The following is a 24,602-nucleotide window of genomic DNA, read 5'->3' as shown; positions in this document are numbered from 1 at the left end:
TTATATATCTTCATCATTAGGAGGATGTCACATTCCCTCTTCGTCCATCAGTCATCGAGGAGGGTTTACCGTGGTACACGGAGATTCGTGAGTACACCGGTTTACCAGATGCTGATTCCTCCTCATCTTCTTCGACCCCGACCGCGACTGCAGACGGGGCTCCTCCATCCTCGAGACATTCTGATGTACCCGTAGAGACTTCTGAGACACGTGAGGAGCCTATTCAGCCTCCTGTTATCGAGCAGCATGTATGTTCCCCTGTTGTTCAGAGCCCACGGACGACAGACCATCCTAGAGTGGAGGAGCACCCTACCGTGGACGAGCATCCTAGTGTGGAGGACCACACTACCTTAGCGCACTGGGGTGCTACGATTTTACGTGAGATATCGAGTTTTCGCGACGATATCTCTTCGCAGATGACTCGATTACGTGACGATATCTATTCCCAGATGACTCGATTAGAGGATCGTATGACTCGTTTAGAGGACATTGTCACGCGTACATATCCAGCCCCCGTCGTTGAGGTTGTAAAACTACTTCTAATTTATTACTTATATAAAATGCGTTTAGTGTTATTATTCTGACAACTATTCGAACCATTCGGACAGGAGAGGGACGACGTTATTGGGATGACCTCCCCCATTGATACCACAATACCATCCCATCAGTCACATGAGGTACGAATATAATTCAAATTTATATTTAATATCCAATGTCCAATGTTGTTATTATATTATAATATCGTTATATATAAAATGTCACTAAATAGATTTAATATTACTATTATCTTAGGGTCATCGACAGGATGGGGCACCGGTTGACCCTTCGGTGACTTCACCGATCCGATCTGAGGTATGTCAGTTATCATTATAACTTAATTTTTAATACTATTTTGTTATCGATTAATTCATGATATATATTTGTATAGGGTTTACCGATCGGATCTCCTATCATTTTAGATCATCCACTGGAGGTATAAAAATTATTGTTCATATGATATTTTATATTAAATATCATTAACCGTTTTTTCCTTTTCATATATATAGGGACTCCACATTGACATATCATCGATCGAGGGTTATTTTCGGACACCTTCCCCGGAAGTTCAGGTTATGGGGATTTAAGAAATATCATTGACCATTTTGTCTTTAATATTATATATTTTTTTAAATGATGTTTTGTCTCTTTTTCAGGATGAGCGACTCTGGTTACTTGCTGATATCCCGAGCTCGACCAAAAAGCTTGTGGATATCAGTTCACAGGAGGAGGACGTCCAGGAGGATGTTTATGAGACCGTTGACATTGAGGTTTGTCAATTATAATTACTAAATAAATATAATTGTTAAATATATGTCACTAAGATGTTTGAATATATAATTATGTAGCCTATCGACGGAGCACGCGATATTGACTTTACCGTGAGTCAGCATTCTCCGGTTAAACCTCCTCCCGCATACGTACAGAAGGTAACATAAATCGAATAATGTGTATGTTTTTGTTGAATGAAATAATGAATTAATAGTTTTTTGTAACATGCAGTTGGTTCGTACTGCACGTGGTCGAATCGTCCGGAAGGGTCCACTGGTTCGCACCCCGTATACAAATCCACTCAGAGGGAGGGCGAAACGGCAACTCACGACGATTCCATCCTCTGCGGCAGACCGTGAGGAATCTTTCCTCACATGGTATACCAGAGCTGCGCCTTCTGACACACATGATGTGTACTTCATAGGATCGAAGACGAAAGACAGCTTCTGGAGGCTTGTTGTAGAGTTACGCGAGTGGTTGACCGACGATGTGAGTTGTCCATATTATATAATTTGGTAAAAAGCTAGATATATTTATTAATAACTAACACGTGAACTTGTTTATACCATTTTAGCATGTGGATTCCTTTTTGGCTTTATTACGTCGGCAGCAGGACGATCACCAGTCGACTATCTCACAGCGTTGGACGACTGCGCACACATTCTTCGGAGGCCATATTGAGATGGCCTGACAGAGTTAGCAGACCACCCCGATTGACGAGTTTGAGTTTTCGGGGCTCTTCACGAGGATGGTTGATGCAGCGTACACCCCGGGATTGTTATACAAACCATGGGGGCTGGTCGATCAGGTATAGTTTATATATATTTCTATTACATTCAAGAACATAACGACAACGATAAGTAACTGAAATGTCTCATTGTTTATAGGTTTTCATCCCTATAAACTTCGGGAACGCACATTGGGTCGCCGGAGTTATAGATTTCCGTGAGTGGTCGATTACGGTGTACGATTCAGAGGTTTCATTTTCAGGGAATATAGGGACTCTAGAGCAGCGCATGCGACCATACATGACCTTTATTCCCGCATTATTAGAGGCGACGAGTTTTTGGACTGCTTCGAGGATGACTCCACGACGTGATCCTTTCACTTTGCATCGAGCATCGGATGTCCCTCAGCAGGGGGTAGGCTCCGGTGACTGTGGCGTGTTTATGTTGCGATTTTTTGAGTGTTTGGCGTTGTCACGGAGCTACGTTTTCCCCCGAGAGTCGTCTACCTCTATGCGTCGACGATTAGCGACGCAGTTGTACTTTCATTGTATCGAGTAGCTCACGGATGTATATTTATCGTTATTCCTATGTTTAGATGTATATATTTAGTGTATGTTCATATGTATATGATATACTTTATTTGTGGTTATATATAGATGTGTATCGTATTTGAGTTTATTTTTTACATAATCTTGTCTTGAAAAAACAATAAAAACGTATAATAACTCAAACATTTACACAATTGAAACAATTAGAGAAAATAAAGTAATACTGAAATAAAGTAACACTAAATTTATTACATCAAATGACAATACAATTACACATTTGAAACAATAATAAAAATACATCGGTTACATAAACCTGGAGTACAACAATGAAGAATCATATAAAAAACAAAATTGAGTATAAGCATGTCAAGATCTCGTTCCTTTGCCTTTTGTATGTGAACGCTGGGGGGCAGAGCTCGGGACAGGTGCTGGAGATTTACATTGGGTTCGTGTATGCCCCGGTTCATGACAACGACTGCAAATCCTCGGTGTAACAATTTCTCCTTGTGATGGACGTCGATTTCTATTGGCTGGACGACCTGGACGACGACTATCGAGGACGGGGGGCAATATAACTCTGTCTTCCGGTGAGTGTAACCAATCACATTGATTTCCAAGAGGATTGATTGGTTCCTGATATATTGCACGATAAATATCGGTGCGGAAGAATGGATGAACCCATGCGTGCACATTTGTCAGTCTCATATGTCGTGCAACGGCAATGGCATGCTTGCACGGAATACGTGAAAGCTGAAACTTTCTACACGTGCATGACATGTCACCAAAGTCCACAATACCCATGAATCCACCAATTTCAACAACCTGATACCGAGTAGGTGTAATCGGTCGAACATCCAAACTTGCAGACTTTGAAAGACGATCACTGATCTTATCTTCCGCCCAAGGAGTGAGGAAGTTATGACATTCACCTGTAATTCAGAAAAAATATTAAGAACACATTTGGTAATATGATTAACAAAGTGGAAAAAAAGTATATGAGACAACTTTTAATTAATATCGATTTGATACTTACTTGCATGGGTTCTCCTCTCGTAAAACCATCGTTGCATTGTACCACGAATAAACTCCAAGAGCATGGTTATAGGTAGGCCCCGTGCATGTCTGACAAGGGCATTAAATGACTCAGCAATATTTGTGGTCATGATATTATATCGATGCCCTGGAAAGTACGCTCTACTCCAACGGGGAAAGCCGACATCCCGTAGATAAGCTCCAGCTTGGGGGTTCATTGAGTCAATGGATTGCATCATCTGCCCAAATTCAGACTCTGTGTATGATTTAGCGGCTTTCCAATATGCACCCGCGACCTGTAAGAGGGAAAAAAATATGAAAACTCATTGTAAGCAAAATGTTTGAAAATGATAAACTGTTATAAATGTAATAACTTGTTTACAATATACCTTTGAGTCTCGTTTATACTTTGCCCGCATGTTACACAGAAGGTGATGACAACAACATCCATGGTGGACATCTGGAAAGACTTCAGCCATTGCCGAGTAGATAGCATGATGTCGATCGGAGATTATTGTAAGCTCAGAGAGGTCAGGGATGCATTCTTTAATTCTCATAAGAAACCAACACCACGTGTCGTGATCTTCTTTTTTGCCGACACCGAAACCAATAGGGTATATTTGATTATTACCATCAAGAGCCACTGCGATAAATAAATGCCCCAGATATCGACCTTTAAGGAAAGCAGCGTCAATGCAAATAACGGGGCGAAGATATTGACTAAACGCACGAACGGAACATCCTAACGCCATGAAAAAATTTGTAAATCGATGCTCATCGTCTGTTTCAATAGCAGTAATGGTGCCCGGATTAGTACGATGTAAATTGTAGCAATAATCTGGTAACAACATAAAAGATTCCTCCGGTGAACCCCTCAATGAATTGATAGCCCAATTTCTTGACCGCCAAGCCTGTGAGTAGGAAATATCAATTTTATATCGGTCGGCGATGTCTACAATTATTTCTTTAGGTCGATAAATTCGATCAATCATCACAAACTTTGATCTCATTAATTGACCTAAAGCTCGGGCCCTAGCTTGTCTGTGATGTGGCATGATTTGATCAACTAAACATGTGTGGGTAGGATTTATAGAGTTGATCCCCCACACATCACCGACAGTGGACTTGGTTGCATGTATATACCACTTACAATTTTCAGCCTTGCATTTAATTTCCCACCGTTTCTTGTCAGACTTTTTAACACCAAATTGAAATCCTTTTAGTAAGGCGAATTGTCTCATGGCGTCAATCAATTGGACTTTACTATGAAAAATATCACCAATCTTGACCCCATTCTCCTCTCGGATTGATCTGGAACCACTTGATGATGCTGATGGTTGTGGAGGAAAATCAGGAAGCCACCTAAATGGATCAGTGGGGACATTGTCAAAAAACGGCCCAGAATAATTTCCACCACCTGAAGTAGGATCTTCAAGCCGTAAACTATCTATACCCTCGGTTACTGATGTCATATACTCAGGCTCTACATCGTCTGAAGGAATGTCGGGCATATCGTTTCCATCGAAATCACCCCAATAGGGAACTATATCTTTTTCTCCATGAGCCCATGAGTTTGCAATATATAATGGGTCATTACTGAAATCAATCAACTTTTCCAAATCGTATTCTTTTTTGACCCAACTGCTTTCTTTTTCATCTTCATCCTCATCTTCATCTTCATCCTCATCTTCATCTTCATCTTCATCTTCTTCCTTCTGCCCTTCAATTGGGGTACATGTAACAAAAACAGGAATACATTCCTTAAAGTACTGGGACATATCAAGAAGACCTTGCACATCTTCATCATTTTGGATCTGGATGGGACAATCGAGCTCAATTTTTCTTGGCTTCATTGATACTTGAATGTAGTTTTTCATTGGATCAATACTGCAATACTCCGTCAAAAGCTCAATAAATCCCTCGAATGTTGTTCCATAAGGGATTTTAATCAATTGTTTGGCTCCTCCAACATATTTCATTGTGTTGTTGCGACCTTGAATCCATTCTCCTTGGTAACGAACCGATGCATAACCCTCCATTTTAAATATCAATCCTGCAATGACAAGTTTTTGAAGATAATTATTCAGGTATAAAAAAAAATCAATAATAACTATGTAAATCAGCCGTACAATTATTAATAATTAAAAAAAGCACCTCATATTTTTCTAATATGTTATTTATCCCCCTATAATTATTTAACAATTTATATAACACTTTCGTATGTTATCTTATATCAAAATGCATCTATCTGTTTATAACGTTCTATTTAAAACGTTTTTATAATATCTATACTTTGAAATAGATATTCAAATTCTATACTTTGAATTACTTTAAAATGTCAATAATAAATAATTTCTGCAGAAATCTGAAAAATACTAGTGGATATATCCTAAAACGATAATTTAAAAAAAAAACTGAGCTTAAATTCGAATTCTAAAAATTGAAATACCCTAGAATGGTATTAATCGAACAATTCTAAAAAAATCTGAAAAATACGAGCTGATATATGCTAAAACACTGAAATTCGAAAAAACAAAACTGAAATTTGAATCCTAAAAGTTGAAATACCATAGAATGACAACAATCGAAAAATTCTTCAGAAATAAGAAAAATGTGCATTGATATATCCTAAAGCGGTGAAATTCGAAAAAACCTATAATTTTAATTATAATGCGCCTACAATGTTTAATATGAAAATACGTCCTAATTTTAATAACATTTCATTTGACACCCTTGTATGTCGTCTTGTATCAAAGCAATCCCTATATATTTTTAACATGTTATATAAATCCTATATATATTGTAAAATATCTAAAACCCCCATAGCAATGTAAAATATCCAAAAACCCCCTATATTTATCCTAAATTATTTTAACCCCCCATACTTGTCAAATATTACATTTAACCCCATTGCAATGACATAAAAACTTTACTTAACAAATAAAATGAAGTTTTAAGGTAAGATTGACATAAATACCTTTTTTTGATGAATAGTATTTTTCGAATCAAATTCAGAAATACGAACTTCCTTCGTCCGAACGAATCCCTACTAATTGATGTTAACAAAAAAAATGAAAATGAGAGTGAGTGTTTGAGTGATATGAGAAGTGTGTGAAAATAAAATGAGTAAGGAGGGTTTATATAGATGAGGGGAAGGGTATTTTTGACATTTTAGAAAAAGTAATAAAAATATATAAATAAATATGAAAATGCCTTTACAATGTAAAATATCCAAAAACCCCCCATTTTTATCCTAAATTACATTTAACCCCCAATACTTGTCACATATTGCATTTAACCCTCATATTACGACATAAAAACTATAATTAACAAATAAAATGAAGTTTTAGGATAAGATTGACATAAATACCTTTTTTTGATGAATAGTATTTTTTCGAGTCGAATTCAGAAATACGAACTTCCTTCGTCCGAACGAATCCCTACTAATTGATGTTGAAAAAAAATGAAAATGAGAGTGAGTGTTTGAGTGATATAAGTGTGTGGAAATAAAATGAGTGAGGAGGGTTTATATAGATGAGGGGAAGGGTATTTTTGACATTTTAGAAAAAGTAATAAAATATATAAATAAATATGAAAATGCCTTTACAATGTAAAATATCCAAAAACCCCCCATTTTTATCCTAAATTACATTTAACCCCCAATACTTGTCACATATTGCATTTAACCCCCATATTACGACATAAAAACTATAATTAACAAATAAAATGAAGTTTTAGGATAAGATTGACATAAATACCTTTTTTTGATGAATAGTATTTTTTCGAGTCGAATTCAGAAATACGAACTTCCTTCGTCCGAACGAATCCCTACTAATTGATGTTGAAAAAAAATGAAAATAAGAGTGAGTGTTTGAGTGATATAAGTGTGTGGAAATAAAATGAGTGAGGAGGGTTTATATAGATGAGGGGAAGGGTATTTTTGACATTTTAGAAAAAGTAATAAAATATATAAATAAATATGAAAATGCCTTTACAATGTAAAATATCCAAAAACCCCCCATTTTTATCCTAAATTACATTTAACCCTCAATACTTGTCACATATTGCATTTAACCCCCATATTACGACATAAAGACTATACTTAACAAATAAAATGAAGTTTTAGGATAAGATTGACATAAATACCTTTTTTTGATGAATAGTATTTTTTCGAGTCGAATTTAGAAATACGAACTTCCTTCGTCCGAACGAATCCCTACTAATTGATGTTGAAAAAAAATGAAAATGAGAGTGAGTGTTTGAGTGATATGAGAAGTGTGTGGAAATAAAATGAGTGAGGAGGGTTTATATAGATGAGGGGAAGGGTATTTTTGACATTTTAGAAAAAAGTAATAAAATATATAAATAAATATGAAAATGCCTTTACAATGTAAAATATCCGAAAACCTCCCATATTTATCCTAAATTACATTTAACCCCCAATACTTGTCACATATTGCATTTAACCCCCATATTACGACATAAAAACTATACTTAACAAATAAAATGAAGTTTTAGGATAAGATTGACATAAATACCTTTTTTTGATAAATAGTATTTTTTCGAGTCGAATTCAGAAATACGAACTTCCTTCGTCCGAATGAATCCCTACTAATTGATGTTGAAAAAAAATGAAAATAAGAGTGAATGTTTGAGTGATATGAGAAGTGTGTGGAAATAAAATGAGTGAGGAGAGTTTATATAGATGAGGGGAAGGGTATTTTTGACATTTTAGAAAAAGTAATAAAATATATAAATAAATATGAAAATGCCTTTATAATGTAAAATATCTAAAAACCCCTCATATTTATCCTAAATTACATTTAACCCTATAGTGAGTGAGGAGAGTTATATAAATGAAGGGAGGGGTAATTTTGTCATTTTAGAAAAAGTTTTAAATAAATAAATATATATCAAAATCTTTTATAGTGTAAAATATCTAAAAACCCTCCATATTTATCTAAAATTACCTTAAAACCCCTATAGTGAGTGGAAAAGTTATATAAATATGAGGGAAAGGGCAATTTCGGTATTTAAAAAAGGTCATAGGCTTTTTTTTTTTGAAACAGTGATTTTGGGCATTTTGGCTTGGAAATAGTGATTTTGGGCATTTTGGCTTAATGGGAGGGCATTTTGGCTATTTTTTAAAATTTCCCTATTAAGTTGGACAAGTTAAGCTTGAATCATTGGATTTATGAAATTTTTGTATTCCCTTGGCTTGGGACAATTCCACTGGACCGTCTAGAGGCCTGCCTTTTCCTTTCTCTCCTAACACAGCCAACAGTGAAGCTAGCCCCATGGACGCCATTGCTCTTTATCCATCGCCTGCAATTGGTCACCTAATTTCCATGGTTGAGTTAGCTAAGCTCATCCTCAATCAAAAGCCTTCACTTTACATCCACATCATCATTTTTGAGCCACCCTACAACGCCGGCTCCACCGCCCCTTATATCAACAAAGTTTCAGCTACTATTCCTTCCATTATCTTCCACCACCTCCCCAGTGTTACCCTCCCTCCATCAGTCACCTCCACCTGTCGCCACCATGAAAGCCTCACCTTTGAAGTTCTTCGACTCAGTAACCCTAATCTTCAGCAAACCCTTCTTTCTATTTCGAATGATTACACCATCTACGCTTTTATCGCTGACTTTTTCTGCTACGCTTCACTGTCTGTCACTGCCCAACTCAATATTCCTAGTTATTTTTTCTTCACTTCTGGCGCTGGTTTTCTCTCTTCTATCCTTTATCTTCCTACGATTCACAGAAACAGCAACAAAAGCTTTAAAGATATGGATACCCTTATTCATATCCCCGGCGTTCCCCGATGCCAGCCAAAGACATGGCAAAACCATTGCTTGAACGTGGTGATAAAGCCTATCAGTTCCTCTTAGATGGGTCAATTCACTTTCCAAAATCAGCTGGAATTATACTCAACACTTTTGATTCTCTCGAGCCAAGAGCTGCCAAAGCAATGAGAGATGGGCTTTCTGTGACCGACGGTCCCACTCCACCCCTCTACTGCATCGGGCCGTTAATCGTATCAGATGATCGGAGCAGTGGCGGTGCTGTTGATCAGAAGCCAGAGTGTTTATCTTGGCTAGACACACAGCCGAGCAAAAGTGTTATCTTTCTGTGCTTTGGTAGCTTGGGATTGTTCTCTGTGGCGCAATTGACGGAAATTGCTTTGGGGTTGGAGAGAAGTGGCCAAAGGTTCTTATGGGTTGTGAAGAATCCACCTTGTAACGATAAAAACATGGCCATTCCAGAAGAATCGGATCCGGATTTAGATACAATACTTCCAGCCGGGTTCTTGGATCGAACCAAAGAAAGAGGATTCGTTCTCAAGTCCTGGGCTCCACAGGTGGCGATTTTAAATCACGACGCGGTCAGTGGGTTCGTGACTCACTGCGGGTGGAACTCGGTGCTTGAAGCAGTACATGCTGGTGTTCCAATGCTGGCCTGGCCTCTCTATGCTGAGCAAAGATTCAACAGGATTTTGCTGGTGGAAGAAATCAAAATCGCTCTACCGATGATGGAGTCGACTGAAAACGGGTTTGTGAGTTCAAGTGAAGTGGAGAAGCGAGTTAGAGAGTTGATGGAGTCAGCGGAAGGTAACTGGATTAGGAAACAAATAATAGCGATGAAAAACGATGCAAAAGAAGCATTGAGTGAGGGTGGGTCGTCCCGTGCTGCGTTATCCAAATTGGTTGAGTCATGGAAATTAAAATGAGTTGAGTTGAGTCGAGTCTCACCAGGTTCACAACTCGTATTGCCATGCTGGGTTTCTATTTTTATTAAATATTATGTATAATTTTTTTTTTATATTTTTCTCTTTTTATTTATATATTTGTTCAATTGCCTCTTTTGAGTTGAAAGTAAAAAATTTAATAAAAAATATTATTAAAAGATTTGAATCTTATTTTTATATGTAGAAACTTAATTTTTTTATTATTTAAAATATCATAAATATAATAACATTACAAATATATATTTTTTAAAATATAATTAAATATATAATTATATGTTAAAATATAATTAAAAGATTTGTAATAATATATTATTGGTATAACTGGGATGTCTCATTGGGGATTGCTTGTGGCACTTAGGCTGTCACGCTCCATGTGACCATTAATTAGAGGTTGGGCTTTCTGGTTCCATAATCATTAATTCCATGTAATGTAATAATTGAAGCATTAAAAGAAGCTCCCCAATCCCAACATGAAAACCCACTACTGTGACTCTGACTCTGATACCAACTGTTTTCCACCTAAAACAAAGCACATTCATGACTTTCTTTTGTGGAAAATTGGATAGTGGGTAATGAAAAAGAATAAAACTAGGTTAACAAGGTGATTTGATTTGTGTTTGATTTAATTTAAAAAATTTAAATTTATGTTTGATAAGATTTTTTTAAATTTATTTGAATTTATCTTGAGTTGAGTGAAGATAATTTTAAATTAGGCTTTGATATCAAGTGAATTCTAACAAAGCTTAGTTTAATACTGTAATTAAAATAAAATAATGTTATTTTGATGTATTTTGATAAAAAATAATATTATTTTAGTTAATTTAAGTCGGACTTAAAGCACCGCCCATATTTGTTTTACTTCATGGGCGGGAAACATATTCTTCATAGGTGGAAAATCTACCTTATATTATTAGTTATGGTAATTTAAATTTAAATTTAAGATTTTTGATTCTTTCTGATTAGCATGAGAAGAAAAATCTCTGATAAAAATAAAAAAAGAGAAAATAAATATTCTCGTAATAGATGATAGAGATACATATGTCTTATTCTTGTCTTTTCATATTAATATTTTTACTTAAAATATTAATATATTTTAATAGTTTTAAAATATTTATATTTTATAAATTTATTTATATTTTTATTGTGTATATTATGTTATTTGTGATATTTAAAATAGAAAATTAATTTTAATTTTATTATTTAATATATTTATAGTAGGTTTAAAAGAAAAAATTTCACGGGTATAAGAATGGAAAGGGAATTTTTTTTTCTGCTAATAAGGGATCAGGAGAAAATTTTTTAAATATTTTACTAGTAAATTATTTTATTTAAATGCCCATGAATATAATTATTTTGAAATATTTTTTATATTATTTGTCATATTAATTAAAAATAAATTTATTTTTATTTCAAAAAATTAATAAATACTAATATAATTATAATAAAATCAAGATTACTTTGGTAATTTTTAAATACCTAAGATGAAGGTGGTAATCAGATTACCACCTATATTACCTATCACGTCAGTATAGGTAATAGAAGATTACTGTAATTTTTTATTACTGACAACCCAAACAAATGAATAAAAAATAGATTATCAAAGTAATATTTAAAACCCATAACCAAACGGCCTTATGGATATTTCCCTACGCCTAATTATCTTAGGTTCTTCTAATTGAAAGGCCGTTGACACATTTTAGAACTTGGACTGTTATAACATTTGGGTTTAGCTTCATTGCTTAACGGATGGAAAGTGGGTTAAACACACTCAAACTGTCTGTACTTCTGCATACGTTTTGAATTGTACTGTGACAATGTCCTGCCGTACTCGCACCTATCGGGGTGTCAATATTCATAGCCATAGGTTTACATTCTTTATAAGGGTTGCCGAATGATGCGTGGGCCACATGCGGTTGCTCAGCCCAGTTGGCTTCTCATAGTAATGACATTTAAACAAGAGATACGGACAAAGATTCAAAAAGTGGTTCCCTAGAACTTATATGACACCAAGTAGGCCCTTTAACCTGGTGGTGGGAACCTTATGTGGTAAAATGATGATGTCCAATCCATTGTACAACCTCGAACTTATACGGCAGAAGGAAAGGTTTCTCGTCAATTAATTTCTAAATGGACTTTTTTCCACTGAGGATTAGTAAAATCTTACAGTCAACTCCTGTAAATTTTAAAAATTAAAAAATATATTTATAAATTATTAAAATTAATAAAATTTTTGAGTTTTAGAGTGAAATTATTATTTAAGTATCGAGATTAAAAAAAATTATTTTATTTTTTATTAAATCCTAAAATTAATAATTTATTTTATGATTAAATTTTAAAAAGTTATATTTTTATCTATGTTATGTTTCTAATTCTTTAGTGATCTTCTAACAATGTCTCTCCCTCTTTAACCTGTCTCTTCTTCTTGGTTATCTCCTCTATGTGTTGTCGACATCATCTTTCTTGACGTCTTCATCATCGACAAAACCTAATAAGGGTGAAGATGTAACTTTCAAAGTTTAATCTCTAGGAAAATTGTTAGTTTTCAAAATTTGGAGAGAGGGATAAATGAGATAAAATTTGAATTTTTTTAATATCACTAATTGAATGACAATTTTACTTTTAAAATTAACAAATTTTTCTTAATTTTAACAGTTTATAGATGAGTATTTGAATTTCTAAAAATTAACGAGTATGGCTTCGGAATTTCACTAAACCTTGGGTGGGAATAATTTGTTTGGCCTTTATGTTTATATCATATCCATGTTCCTTCAAAATGCCTTTTGTTGGGCAGTATTGGTTATTCCTATCATTTGCAGGCTTCTATTTCACTAAAATACATGTGAGATTTAGATCTAAAAATCCCCATTTCATTGATGAATTAGAGTGTATATTTAAACTTAGAAGTTATGGATAAAACTTCTTAGTCTCTTTGAGAGAAAAAAAAAAAAACATAAATAGCTCAATTAAAGCCATATTCAAGATTCGAGTTCACGGAGTTAGAAAGTTCTTAACTCAAACTTAAAATAGATTCAACTAACTTAAGTTTGATTAAATAAATTAAATTAAATTTCATAACTTATATATTTATTTATTACTCTACATACTATATATTTATCATAGAAAATATCTGACACACTACACTTAAAATTAATGAAATGACATATTTTTTATAGGTTTATACAAGTATCCACTATCCCATTTTTCATAATTCACGTTACCACTCTTTACTTGCCTTTCATTAGAGTTAGTTAACTTAAAATTAGAAACCCATAATCACAATTAAACAAATCACATATTGGCTCTTTTAATCTAATTGAAGTTACTTATTTATCTTTATTTAATAAATAAAATTTAAATTACTCTCTGACAGATAAGGACCACTTATGTGAATCCACTATCACCAACTTCACTAGACTCATAATCACTGTATTATGTAAATCAAATTTTTACTAATATTGTAAAAGCTCAAATCTAAATATTCTCTTTAAAAGCTTTAATATTATATCAGTTTTACTAACTCCTAAGATCTTCCAGTCAATTATCTTCATCACACTTTAGTTTTTCGAGCACCTCATAATGCTGATATAACATTTGAATTAAAAATTTAACATAATACCAAATATAATTTAATATAATAAAAATATAAATTCATCAACATGTTAAGGTGTTTTTATCTTAATGTATCCCAACCAAATCCCGCGCGAGAAATCAGTTCTTCAATTTCACGATGGTTTTTACGTACACTATTGAATTTGGATTTCAGTTGAGACATCGTGAAACGTTTGTCACATACTTCCAGTAACTCATCAGGCCAAAAGACTTTTCCCACCTAAGGTTAAGTGTAATTCCAAACTCATACTTTTTAATTTTCAAAAATTATAAAATTTTGTGTTAATTTTTTAAAAATCATGAAATTTTGTGTTAATGTTTAAAGTAAAATCGTTATTTAAAAAAAAAATTTAAAACTAAAGTTTGATTGTATTTTGCCCTTTCAATTTGAAATTTTAACAATTTTTCCTCATTCAAAATTTAAAAAGTGACAATTGATCTTCTAGGGTTTTGAAACCATCACTAGCCATCTTTGATCGCATTGCCTCTCCCTCTCGGTTTATCTCTTCTTGCCAACTTGTTCTCACCCACCAATAACAATGATTTCCTTTAACAAAAATGAAATTCTCTTCATCTGAGAGGAAAATAATTTCATTTTCGTTAGAGGTAATCGCTTTAATTAGAAACATGAGTTTGATCAACAAGAAGAGATAACTTGGATGGGAGGACGAATACAATTAGAGATGATGAACTTTATCGTCTTTGATGATAGTTTCAAAACCTTAAGGGTAAAATTATCACTTTTTAAAATTTACATAGAAAAAAATTATCAGATTTTTAAATTAAGAAAACAAAAATATGATAAAACTTTAATTTTAAAATTTTTTTAATTAAATAACAGTTGTTTTTAATTTTAATTAAAAATTTTAATAAAATTTTAGTTATAGGTTAAACTTTAAAATTTTAACAGTTCGAATACGGGAGTTTGACAATCCACCTAACCTTGGGTGAGAATTAGTCTTGCGGCCTAATAAGTTCATTGCCCGATTTGTGAACAACCCAAGCCACACGCATCTTCAGTCTTCAAAAAGAGTTTCGAGATAGCTCCTAGATACATTGAACCTAGCTGGGAATCAGCTTTGCAAAGGTTCCAATGTGTAGTTGATCAATTGGGGTGATTGTGTTGATCACTTTATCAGAGGTGGCAATGTGGGGAGTAGGCCCTAAATACTTAAATTTTTGTCTTTATTCTCTTAAAGAAGATATTTTTTTATCCTTGTTTTCGCTTGATACAAGGATGATAAAAAAATTTTATTCACTGTTCACCGGAAATTTTCTCCCTCTTTCCCCTCTCCTCTTCTCAACAAAAATTTTCTACACTTCCCTTCTCATCTTTGTTAAAAAAATAAAAAAATATTTATTATATATAAAACCATATTTATAATAATTTAAGATTTTAAGGTAATTTAATATGTAAAACTCTAAAGAATATATAAAGGAGAAGACAGATTGAGATATATTTATATTTATCCTGACTGTAAAAATTTTGGTTATTATTATTTTTATCTCTGTTTTTATTAGAGGATCTTCCTTTTTTCAATTTGATGAGGATAAACTGATACCCTAATTTTACGAATTGAATTTATATCTTTATCACTTTATAAGAAATGCAATATATTTTTTTGATAAAAAGAAATTATATTAGAATCAGACTGTTATTTAAAAATAAAATTAATAATATTAAATAGTTTAAATTTTAAATCTAATAATAAATTAGGTAAGTCAAGTGTCATACCTCGGAATGTCATAATGAGATTTGAATTTAAACTCTCTACTTCAAAAAATTGTTCTTTTATCACTCAAGTTAGCTCGTGAGAAAAACGGTGCAATATTTGAAGCAGGTGAAATTCAATTCGACTTTTGCATGCTGGAAATCGGTGGGGAGTTCAAGATCAACACGTAAATGGGGAAAATTATTAAATTAATACATTAACGAGTTAAACTCAATTGTAGTTAAGTTATGAACCTTGGTTAATTTTTGTGAATTGAGTCCAAGAAGTGGGGAAAATGCATTGGCAATCACTTATTAAAGAAATTTCTTGGCATTTTTTTCTAAGCTCGTTCTATTATTAAGTTGGACAAGTTAAGCTTGAATCATTGGATTTATGAAATTTTTGTATTCCCTTGGCTTGGGACAATTCCACTGGACCGTCTAGAGGCCTGCCTTTTCCTTTCTCTCCTAACACAGCCAACAGTGAAGCTAGCCCCATGGACGCCATTGCTCTTTATCCATCGCCTGCAATTGGTCACCTAATTTCCATGGTTGAGTTAGCTAAGCTCATCCTCAATCAAAAGCCTTCACTTTACATCCACATCATCATTTTTGAGCCACCCTACAACGCCGGCTCCACCGCCCCTTATATCAACAAAGTTTCAGCTACTATTCCTTCCATTATCTTCCACCACCTCCCCAGTGTTACCCTCCCTCCATCAGTCACCTCCACCTGTCGCCACCATGAAAGCCTCACCTTTGAAGTTCTTCGACTCAATAACCCTAATCTTCAGCAAACCCTTCTTTCTATTTCGAATGATTACACCATCTACGCTTTTATCGCTGACTTTTTCTGCTACGCTTCACTGTCTGTCACTGCCCAACTCAATATTCCTAGTTATTTTTTCTTCACTTCTGGCGCTGGTTTTCTCTCTTCTATCCTTTATCTTCCTACGATTCACAGAAACACCAACAAAAGCTTTAAAGATATGGATACCCTTATTCATATCCCCGGCGTTCCCCCGATGCCAGCCAAAGACATGGCAAAACCATTGCTTGAACGTGGTGATAAAGCCTATCAGTTCCTCTTAGATGGGTCAATTCACTTTCCAAAATCAGCTGGAATTATACTCAACACTTTTGATTCTCTCGAGCCAAGAGCTGCCAAAGCAATGAGAGATGGGCTTTCTGTGACCGACGGTCCCACTCCACCCCTCTACTGCATCGGGCCGTTAATCGTATCAGATGATCGGAGCAGTGGCGGTGCTGTTGATCAGAAGCCAGAGTGTTTATCTTGGCTAGACACACAGCCGAGCAAAAGTGTTATCTTTCTGTGCTTTGGTAGCTTGGGATTGTTCTCTGTGGCGCAATTGACGGAAATTGCTTTGGGGTTGGAGAGAAGTGGCCAAAGGTTCTTATGGGTTGTGAAGAATCCACCTTGTAACGATAAAAACATGGCCATTCCAGAAGAATCGGATCCGGATTTAGATACAATACTTCCAGCCGGGTTCTTGGATCGAACCAAAGAAAGAGGATTCGTTCTCAAGTCCTGGGCTCCACAGGTGGCGATTTTGAATCACGACGCGGTCAGTGGGTTCGTGACTCACTGCGGGTGGAACTCGGTGCTTGAAGCAGTACATGCTGGTGTTCCAATGCTGGCCTGGCCTCTCTATGCTGAGCAAAGATTCAACAGGATTTTGCTGGTGGAAGAAATCAAAATCGCTCTACCGATGATGGAGTCGACTGAAAACGGGTTTGTGAGTTCAAGTGAAGTGGAGAAGCGAGTTAGAGAGTTGATGGAGTCAGCGGAAGGTAACTGGATTAGGAAACAAATAATAGCGATGAAAAACGATGCAAAAGAAGCATTGAGTGAGGGTGGGTCGTCCCGTGCTGCGCTATCCAAATTGGTTGAGTCATGGAAATTAAAATGAGTTGAGTTGAGTTGAGTCGAGTCTCACCAGGTTCACAACTCGTATTGCCATGCCGGGTTTCTATTTTTATTAAATATTATGTATAATTTTTTTTATATTTTTCTCTTTTTATTTATATATTTGTTCAATTGCCTCTTTTGAGTTGAAAGTAAAAAATTTAATAAAAAATATTATTAAAAGATTTGAATCTTATTTTTATATGTAGAAACTTAATTTTTTTATTATTTAAAATATCATAAATATAATAACATTACAAATATATATTTTTTAAAATATAATTAAATATATAATTATATGTTAAAATATAATTAAAAGATTTGTAATAATATATTATTGGTATAACTGGGATGTCTCATTGGGGATTGCTTGTGGCACTTAGGCTGTCACGCTCCATGTGACCATTAATTAGAGGTTGGGCTTTCTGGTTCAATAATCATTAATTCCATGTACTGTAATAATTGAAGCATTAAAAGAAGCTCCCCAATCCCAACATGAAAACCCACTACTGTGACTCTGACTCTGATACCAACTGTTTTCCACCTAAAACAAAGCACATTCATGACTTTCTTTGGTGGAAAATTGGATAGTGGGTAATGAAAAAGAATAAAACTAGGTTAACAAGGTGATTTGATTTGTGTTTGATTTAATTTAAAAAATTTAAATTTATGTTTGATAAGATTTTTTTAAATTTATTTGAATTTATCTTGAGTTGAATGAAGATAATTTTAAATTAGGCTATGATATTAAGTAAATTCTAACAAAGCTTAGTTTAATACTGTAATTAAAATAAAATAATGTTATTTTGATGTATTTTGATAAAAAATAATATTATTTTAGTTAATTTAAGTCGGACTTAAAGCACCGCCCATATTTGTTTTACTTCATGGGCGGGAAACATATTCTTCATAGGTGGAAAATCTACCTTATATTATTAGTTATGGTAATTTAAATTTAAATTTAAGATCTTTGATTCTTTTTTACTAGCATGAGAAGAAAAATCTCTGATAAAAATAAGAAAAGAGAAAACAAATATTCTCGTAATAGATGATAGAAATACATATGTCTCATTTTTGTCTTTTTATATTAATATTTTTATTTAAAATATTAATATATTTTAATAGTTTTAAAATATTTATATTTTATAAATTTATTTATGTTTTTATTGTGTATATTATATTATTTGTGATATTTAAAATAAAAAATTAATTTTAATTTTATTATTTAATATATTTATAATAGGTTTAAAAGAAAAAATTTCACGGGTATAAAAATGGAAAGGGAATTTTTTTTCTGCTAATAAGGGATCAGGAGAAAATTTTTTTATACAAACAGTAGATAAAGAGAAAATTTTTTCATGTGAATAAGAGACCGGGAGAAAATTCCTTTTGTTCGAGTGAGGGATAAAATAAAATTTTTTTTCCATAGAAAGAAGGCAAAATAAAATATTCAATATTGTCCCTTCTCTTTGGCGTCCCTACCTATTATAATTGATGCCATCTCATTGCTCCATATAATTATTTACTCGAATAAAAATAGTGTTATTGTGGAGCACATCAAAATCAATAGTCTAGAGGTGAAGACTGGATAAGGGAGTTGACGAAAGCGAAACAAGGCAATAAAAAAAGAGTTAAAAGTTTTGGGAAGAAACTCCAAAGAAATTAAAGTTTATTCAAGAATCTTTTGACATATCAAGGCATATGACGTCATTATATACATAAGATTTTTAATAATTAGATCTTCGAGCCACTATAATATATTAAAATCAAATCTCTACCTTATCTAATTTAATAATTATAAAATTATTTATTAATTAAAAACATTAATTATATAATAATATATATAAATATAATCATTCTTATGTATTTGAAATAAATTTATATAATATCATCTATTAAAATATATATGTATTCTTTTTTATCTATTTTCTTTGACATTATTCGATGTAAGATGGCTCTTTCGTACACGATATGTCACAAACTTGTCATTTTGTATCAATTTCAAATCAAAACGATACCGTTTGCAGTTGGCGAACGAAGACGCGATCAGACTTAAAAGAGCGACAAATTTGATCTCTTGTGCAGAGCCCATACAACGGCAAGTCCCATGGAGGCCATAGTTATGTACCCATCACCAGCAATTGGTCACCTAATCTCCATGGTTGAGTTAGCTAAGCTCATCCTCAACCATCGGCCGTCTCTTTCCATTCACATCATCATATTTGAGCCACCGTACGACGCCGGCTCCACCGCTACTTATATTAACAAAGTTTCTGCTACAATTCCTTCCATAATCTTCCACCGTCTCCCCACCATCACCCTCCCGCAATCACTCATCTCCTCTGCTAAAATCCCTGAAACACTCACCTTTGAAGTCTTACTCCTTAATAACCCTAATCTTGAACAAGCCCTTCTTAAGTTTTGTGGTTGAAAAATTACATGTTTTATACCAGTTAATATTGATTTTATTCATTATGATAATAGTGCAACTAGGTTAAAGACTATCGGCAAATTGAGACATGCAGAAGTAGAAGAATTTATAGTCATGAATCTCATAAAAAAAGAGACACTAGGATAAAATACAAAAATACAAAGTTGACAAGGTTAGACCCCCACCCAAAGGAATAAGATTTGTAGTCTATAAACTCATATTGAAAATATGATAGTGTTTAAGGTCTTTTGATATTTACGGTTAGTGAAAGTTTGATATTGTTGTCGTTATTATTTATTTATTGATCATGATTATATTGACATATTTATTTGTCTATAGATATATGCATATATATACGGTTAAAATACAACATATGTCAAAAGATAATATTTCTCTTGAATATGATAATTGTATATGTATATTTCATGAGTCTTGAACAAGATTGAAATATACTGACTTCGTTAGAAGTAATAAGATTTCTCTCGTTTGTTTTAAAACATAAGGTTGAAGAAAAATCATAAAGAGGATTGACAGCGACATAATACATGGTTTTGATCACTTTGTTGGATGCTATTTTTGTCAAATTCTCAAATTTAATCCACATTAATTTGATTATTAATTATTGTGGTCAACGACGATCTTACGTCAATAAAAAATAGAAGTAATGTTTTGGTTCATTATTAGTGATCATATTAACTAAATTATTTATTTAAATATAATTTATCTTTATCCTATTTTGTTTTCTAAAATAGTGACTACTTAAAATTAAAATATTAATTACCCGACTATCAAAAATTGTAATCTGTATTGCTAAAATAAAATAAATAATCATAATAATTAATGTTGTCTAAGTAGAAGAATGTTAGAAATGTTTTTTATATGGACTAACATTAATTATTATTTTGATTTAATAAAATCGGATAATTGAATAATCCAATATCAATTTATAAATAAGTTTAAGTGATCAATAAAGATAAGTCTAATATATTTAAAAGTTATAATCTGAGTTGATACTTTAGTGTGGGTCTTCAGGTTATTGGACTTTTAATAGGAGGGTCCAATTAATCCTTTTTATAAACTAACTAGGTCTCCATTTCAAACCCTAATTGCTATAGCTTTCCCCATTGAAAGCTGTCATAAGGAAAATTTATGGAATAGAAGAGCAATCATAACAAATCTTCAATTTCAAGTGATTCTCAAAAGGTTTTTTAGTTTCACATTAAGTGACATTTCAGGTATTTCTATAATCTTAAAGTTTAATTCAATATTTTATAATATATATATAGATTTTGTAGATTTAAAATTGTATATTTTATATATGTTTATGCAAAAATATGTTACACTTAATCCTTGTTAAACTTAAAAAATGGATCGATTTATATCTATAAAATTATTGGTAGAAACTGATAAATAATATATGATATAATATATTTATTGTATTATATCGATTTTTAATGTATATTAAAATATATATAATTTTTCATTTTATTTGGTATTATTTTAGGGTTGGATTCGAACCGAGCCGAGTTTGAACTTGCTTGAGTTTGAGCTTGACTCGGTTTGTATATAACAGAGCTTGAGTTCAAACTTGTAGAAGCCAAGCTCGAATTCGATTCGTTTTGAGCTTGAGTTTTTAACCATTTTGTTATATACAAACGTGACGATAAGATCTATCAGTTCCTTTTGGATGCCTCAATTCTGTTGCCAAAGTCAGCTGGAATTATAGTCAACACTTTCGAGTCTCTTGAACCAAGAGCTGTTAAAACAATGACAGCCGGGCTAGGTAATCTGATTATTTTTGCTGTATTTTTTTTCTCAAATTTCATAGAGTTAGGATCCTTTCATACTGTAATTACAATATTTTGTCAAGAATATTCATTCAATTCATAATTTTTTGCTAGGTGCTCCGGATGGCCCCCTTCCTCCGTGTCCACCCCTCTACTGCATCGGGCCACTGATTGTATCAAATAATCGGGGAGTTTCAGATACAAGCCATGGTGGCAGCGGCGGCGGCAGTGGTGATAGTTATAGTAAGCCGGAGTGTTTGGTGTGGCTCGACAGACAGCCGACCCAAAGTGTTGTTTTTTTCTGCTTTGGAAGCTTAGGCCGTTTCTCTGTAGAACAGCTGAAGGAAATCGCTGTGGGGTTGGAGAGAAGTGGCGAAAGGTTTTTATGGGTGGTGAAGAATCCACCTTACTTTGACGAGGCCGATTTCAATTCGATTTTCCCAGCTGGGTTCTTGGATCGAACCAAGGAAAGAGGATTCATCGTCAAGTCCTGGGCTCCGCAGGTGGAGATTTTGAATCATGAATCGGTGGGTGGATTCGTGACTCACTGCGGGTGGAACTCGGTGCTTGAAGCAGTTTGTGCTGGTGTTCCAATGGTGGCATGGCCTCTCTACGCTGAGCAAAGATGCAATAAGATATTGCTGGTGGAAGAAATCAAAATCGCTTTACCGATGATGGAGTCGACTGAAAACGGGTTTGTCAGTTCAAGTGAAGTGGAGAAGCGAGTTAGAGAGTTGATGAACTCGAAGAAAGGTAACTCAGTTAGGAAAAAGACCGAGGCCATGAAAGATGAAGCAAAAGCAGCACAGAATGATGGCGGGTCCTCGTGTGTAGCCTTAATCAAATTGTTTGAGTCATGGAAGCCAAAATAATGAGTTCGTTATGGCTTGCTACATAACTCATTCTGTATTGGTGTTTGGAATTCTATGGCTTCGGAATTTTAATTTTTTAATATACAATAAAAAAGACATTTATGATTTTGAATTAAAAAAAAAACATGTGACAACGTATTATTTATTTATTTAATTATATATTTGAAATATATATATATAAAATATTATTCAGAAAGGAATTGTGTGGATTGTATTTTGTAGGAAGATGGTAAAATAATTTTTACATAGAGGGGGCGTTTGGTTTGGGTAATATTTTATTATCAAATTAGAAAGATTACTGAGTATAAATAATTACTATGTTTGATAAAATTTGATAGGTATAAATAATTATTATATTTGGTTAAAGGTAATAAAAGATTACTAGTAAATTATTTTACTTAAATACCCTTGAATATAATTATTTTTAAATATTTTTCATATTAATTAAAAATAAATTTATTTTTATTTCAAAAAATTAATAAATAATAATATAATTATAATAAAATCAAGATTATCTTGGTAATATTTAAATACCTAAGGTGAAGGTAGTAATTAGATTACCACTTATATTATCTGCTACATTAACATTGGTAATAAAAGATTAATGTAATCTTTTATTACTGATAAACTAAATAAGGAAATAATAGATAATTACCATCTTTAAATACAGAAACCAAATGCCCGAGAGAGTAAATAACATTTTGCCAAGTAAGGTTTTGTCTAAAAACACTTTTTCACCTTTAATTGGCATCCATAACACTTTCTTATTTAAATTCAAATTTTGTTTTAAAAAACTAACGATATAAGAATAAAATTGTAATTATATCATAAAAATAATTTTTTCTCAATCTCAATTGTTTTAAACACAATAACTTAACTTTTAAAAAAACTTAAAAACTCACAAATCATTTTATGAAAACTTTTCAAATCCTCGTATATTTTTAAATTAGTATATGCCCTAATACTTAAATATAATATTTACATCCATAATTTATTCATTTGTTCAATTTTTTAGGGTGTAATTATTATTATTTTTTTAATTTTGGGAGGGGAGTTGTAGGTTGATATTTCATAATTTTATAAAAGATCTCAAACTTTTTTTCTAAATTTTCCATCACCCCTAAAATTTTCAAAAAAGACCCCCAATACATTGAAAAATTATAGTTTACCCTTGCTAGACAATTGGACTTTTTATATAATTTGGATGTTAATTTCAAATATATATATATACTTTTGTTAATTTAGAGTTATATTATAATTTTAAAAAATAAAATAGTAGAGATAAAAGTAGAAAATTCACTTTTGTAATACTATTGTTTTATCAATATAGTTTAATTTTGGGTGAAATTTTGTTAATTATCCTCGGTTTTGGACTACAAAATGTTACTTAAGTCAATTTGGGATGGAAAAATGCATAAAGGTCAAACCTTGGGTGGAAATATGTCATTTACCCTGTTATTCTCTATTTCTTTGAGGAAGGTATTAACATTAAAAAAAAATAAATAATTTTTTTACCAAAATCTTTTATGGTAGACATTCATAATATCAGTAATTTATGCTGTCATCTTCTTAAGATTTGGCGCAAATTTATGATCCTTTAATTTGAAAAAAACAATCATTTATTGTTGTGGTCTAAGTACCAAAATTATGTGCAAATTAAGCAATTCAATTGACTTGAACCGGATCAACCAACAGGTGATCAATCATGTAATGGGTAAATGCAAGCAAACTGTATATTCTCCTTAGAAAGGTTCAACAAGGACTTTCTTGTCAAATCCATTTACATTAAAAAAAGAAAAAGAAAAACCCCGATAGACTTATTGCCATCCAAGGTTTAATTCAATTGTTGTAGTAAGTCTCGTTAACTTTCGAAAATCTAAATATCCACATGTTATCTAATT

General features: G+C 32.8%; 2 protein-coding genes and 1 pseudogene across 2 annotated transcripts; all 3 read left to right on the top strand.

The window, feature by feature from the left end:
- The first annotated feature begins 8,779 nt into the window (after window positions 1-8,779).
- On the top strand, window positions 8,780-10,436 carry LOC123197347 (annotated as a pseudogene).
- A 5,601-nt stretch (window positions 10,437-16,037) lies between these two features.
- On the top strand, window positions 16,038-17,796 carry LOC123197280 (UDP-glycosyltransferase 88A1-like). Its single transcript, XM_044611501.1, has one exon. The coding sequence runs from the start codon at window positions 16,182-16,184 to the stop codon at window positions 17,613-17,615; it is 1,434 nt and encodes a 477-aa protein (XP_044467436.1). The 5' UTR covers window positions 16,038-16,181; the 3' UTR covers window positions 17,616-17,796.
- Window positions 17,797-19,667: 1,871 nt separating this feature from the next.
- LOC123198038 (UDP-glycosyltransferase 88A1-like) lies at window positions 19,668-22,722 on the top strand (the record flags this gene model as incomplete). The annotated part of the gene is made up of 4 exons (XM_044612613.1): window positions 19,668-20,037; window positions 21,075-21,097; window positions 21,720-21,825; window positions 21,944-22,722. Coding segments are annotated over 4 exons (1,257 nt in total), but the record flags the coding sequence as incomplete, so codon positions are not given.
- Window positions 22,723-24,602: the final 1,880 nt, after the last annotated feature.

This window comes from Mangifera indica, chromosome 15 (assembly GCF_011075055.1).
Source record: "Mangifera indica cultivar Alphonso chromosome 15, CATAS_Mindica_2.1, whole genome shotgun sequence".
NCBI lineage: Eukaryota > Viridiplantae > Streptophyta > Magnoliopsida > Sapindales > Anacardiaceae > Mangifera > Mangifera indica.
This window is presented reverse-complemented; position numbering and strand designations above follow the sequence as displayed.

Excerpts from the sequence above, each read along its gene's own strand:
- LOC123197280 (XM_044611501.1), top strand. The coding sequence starts at position 16,182 with ATGGACGCCATTGCTCTTTATCCATCGCCTGCAATTGGTCACCTAATT.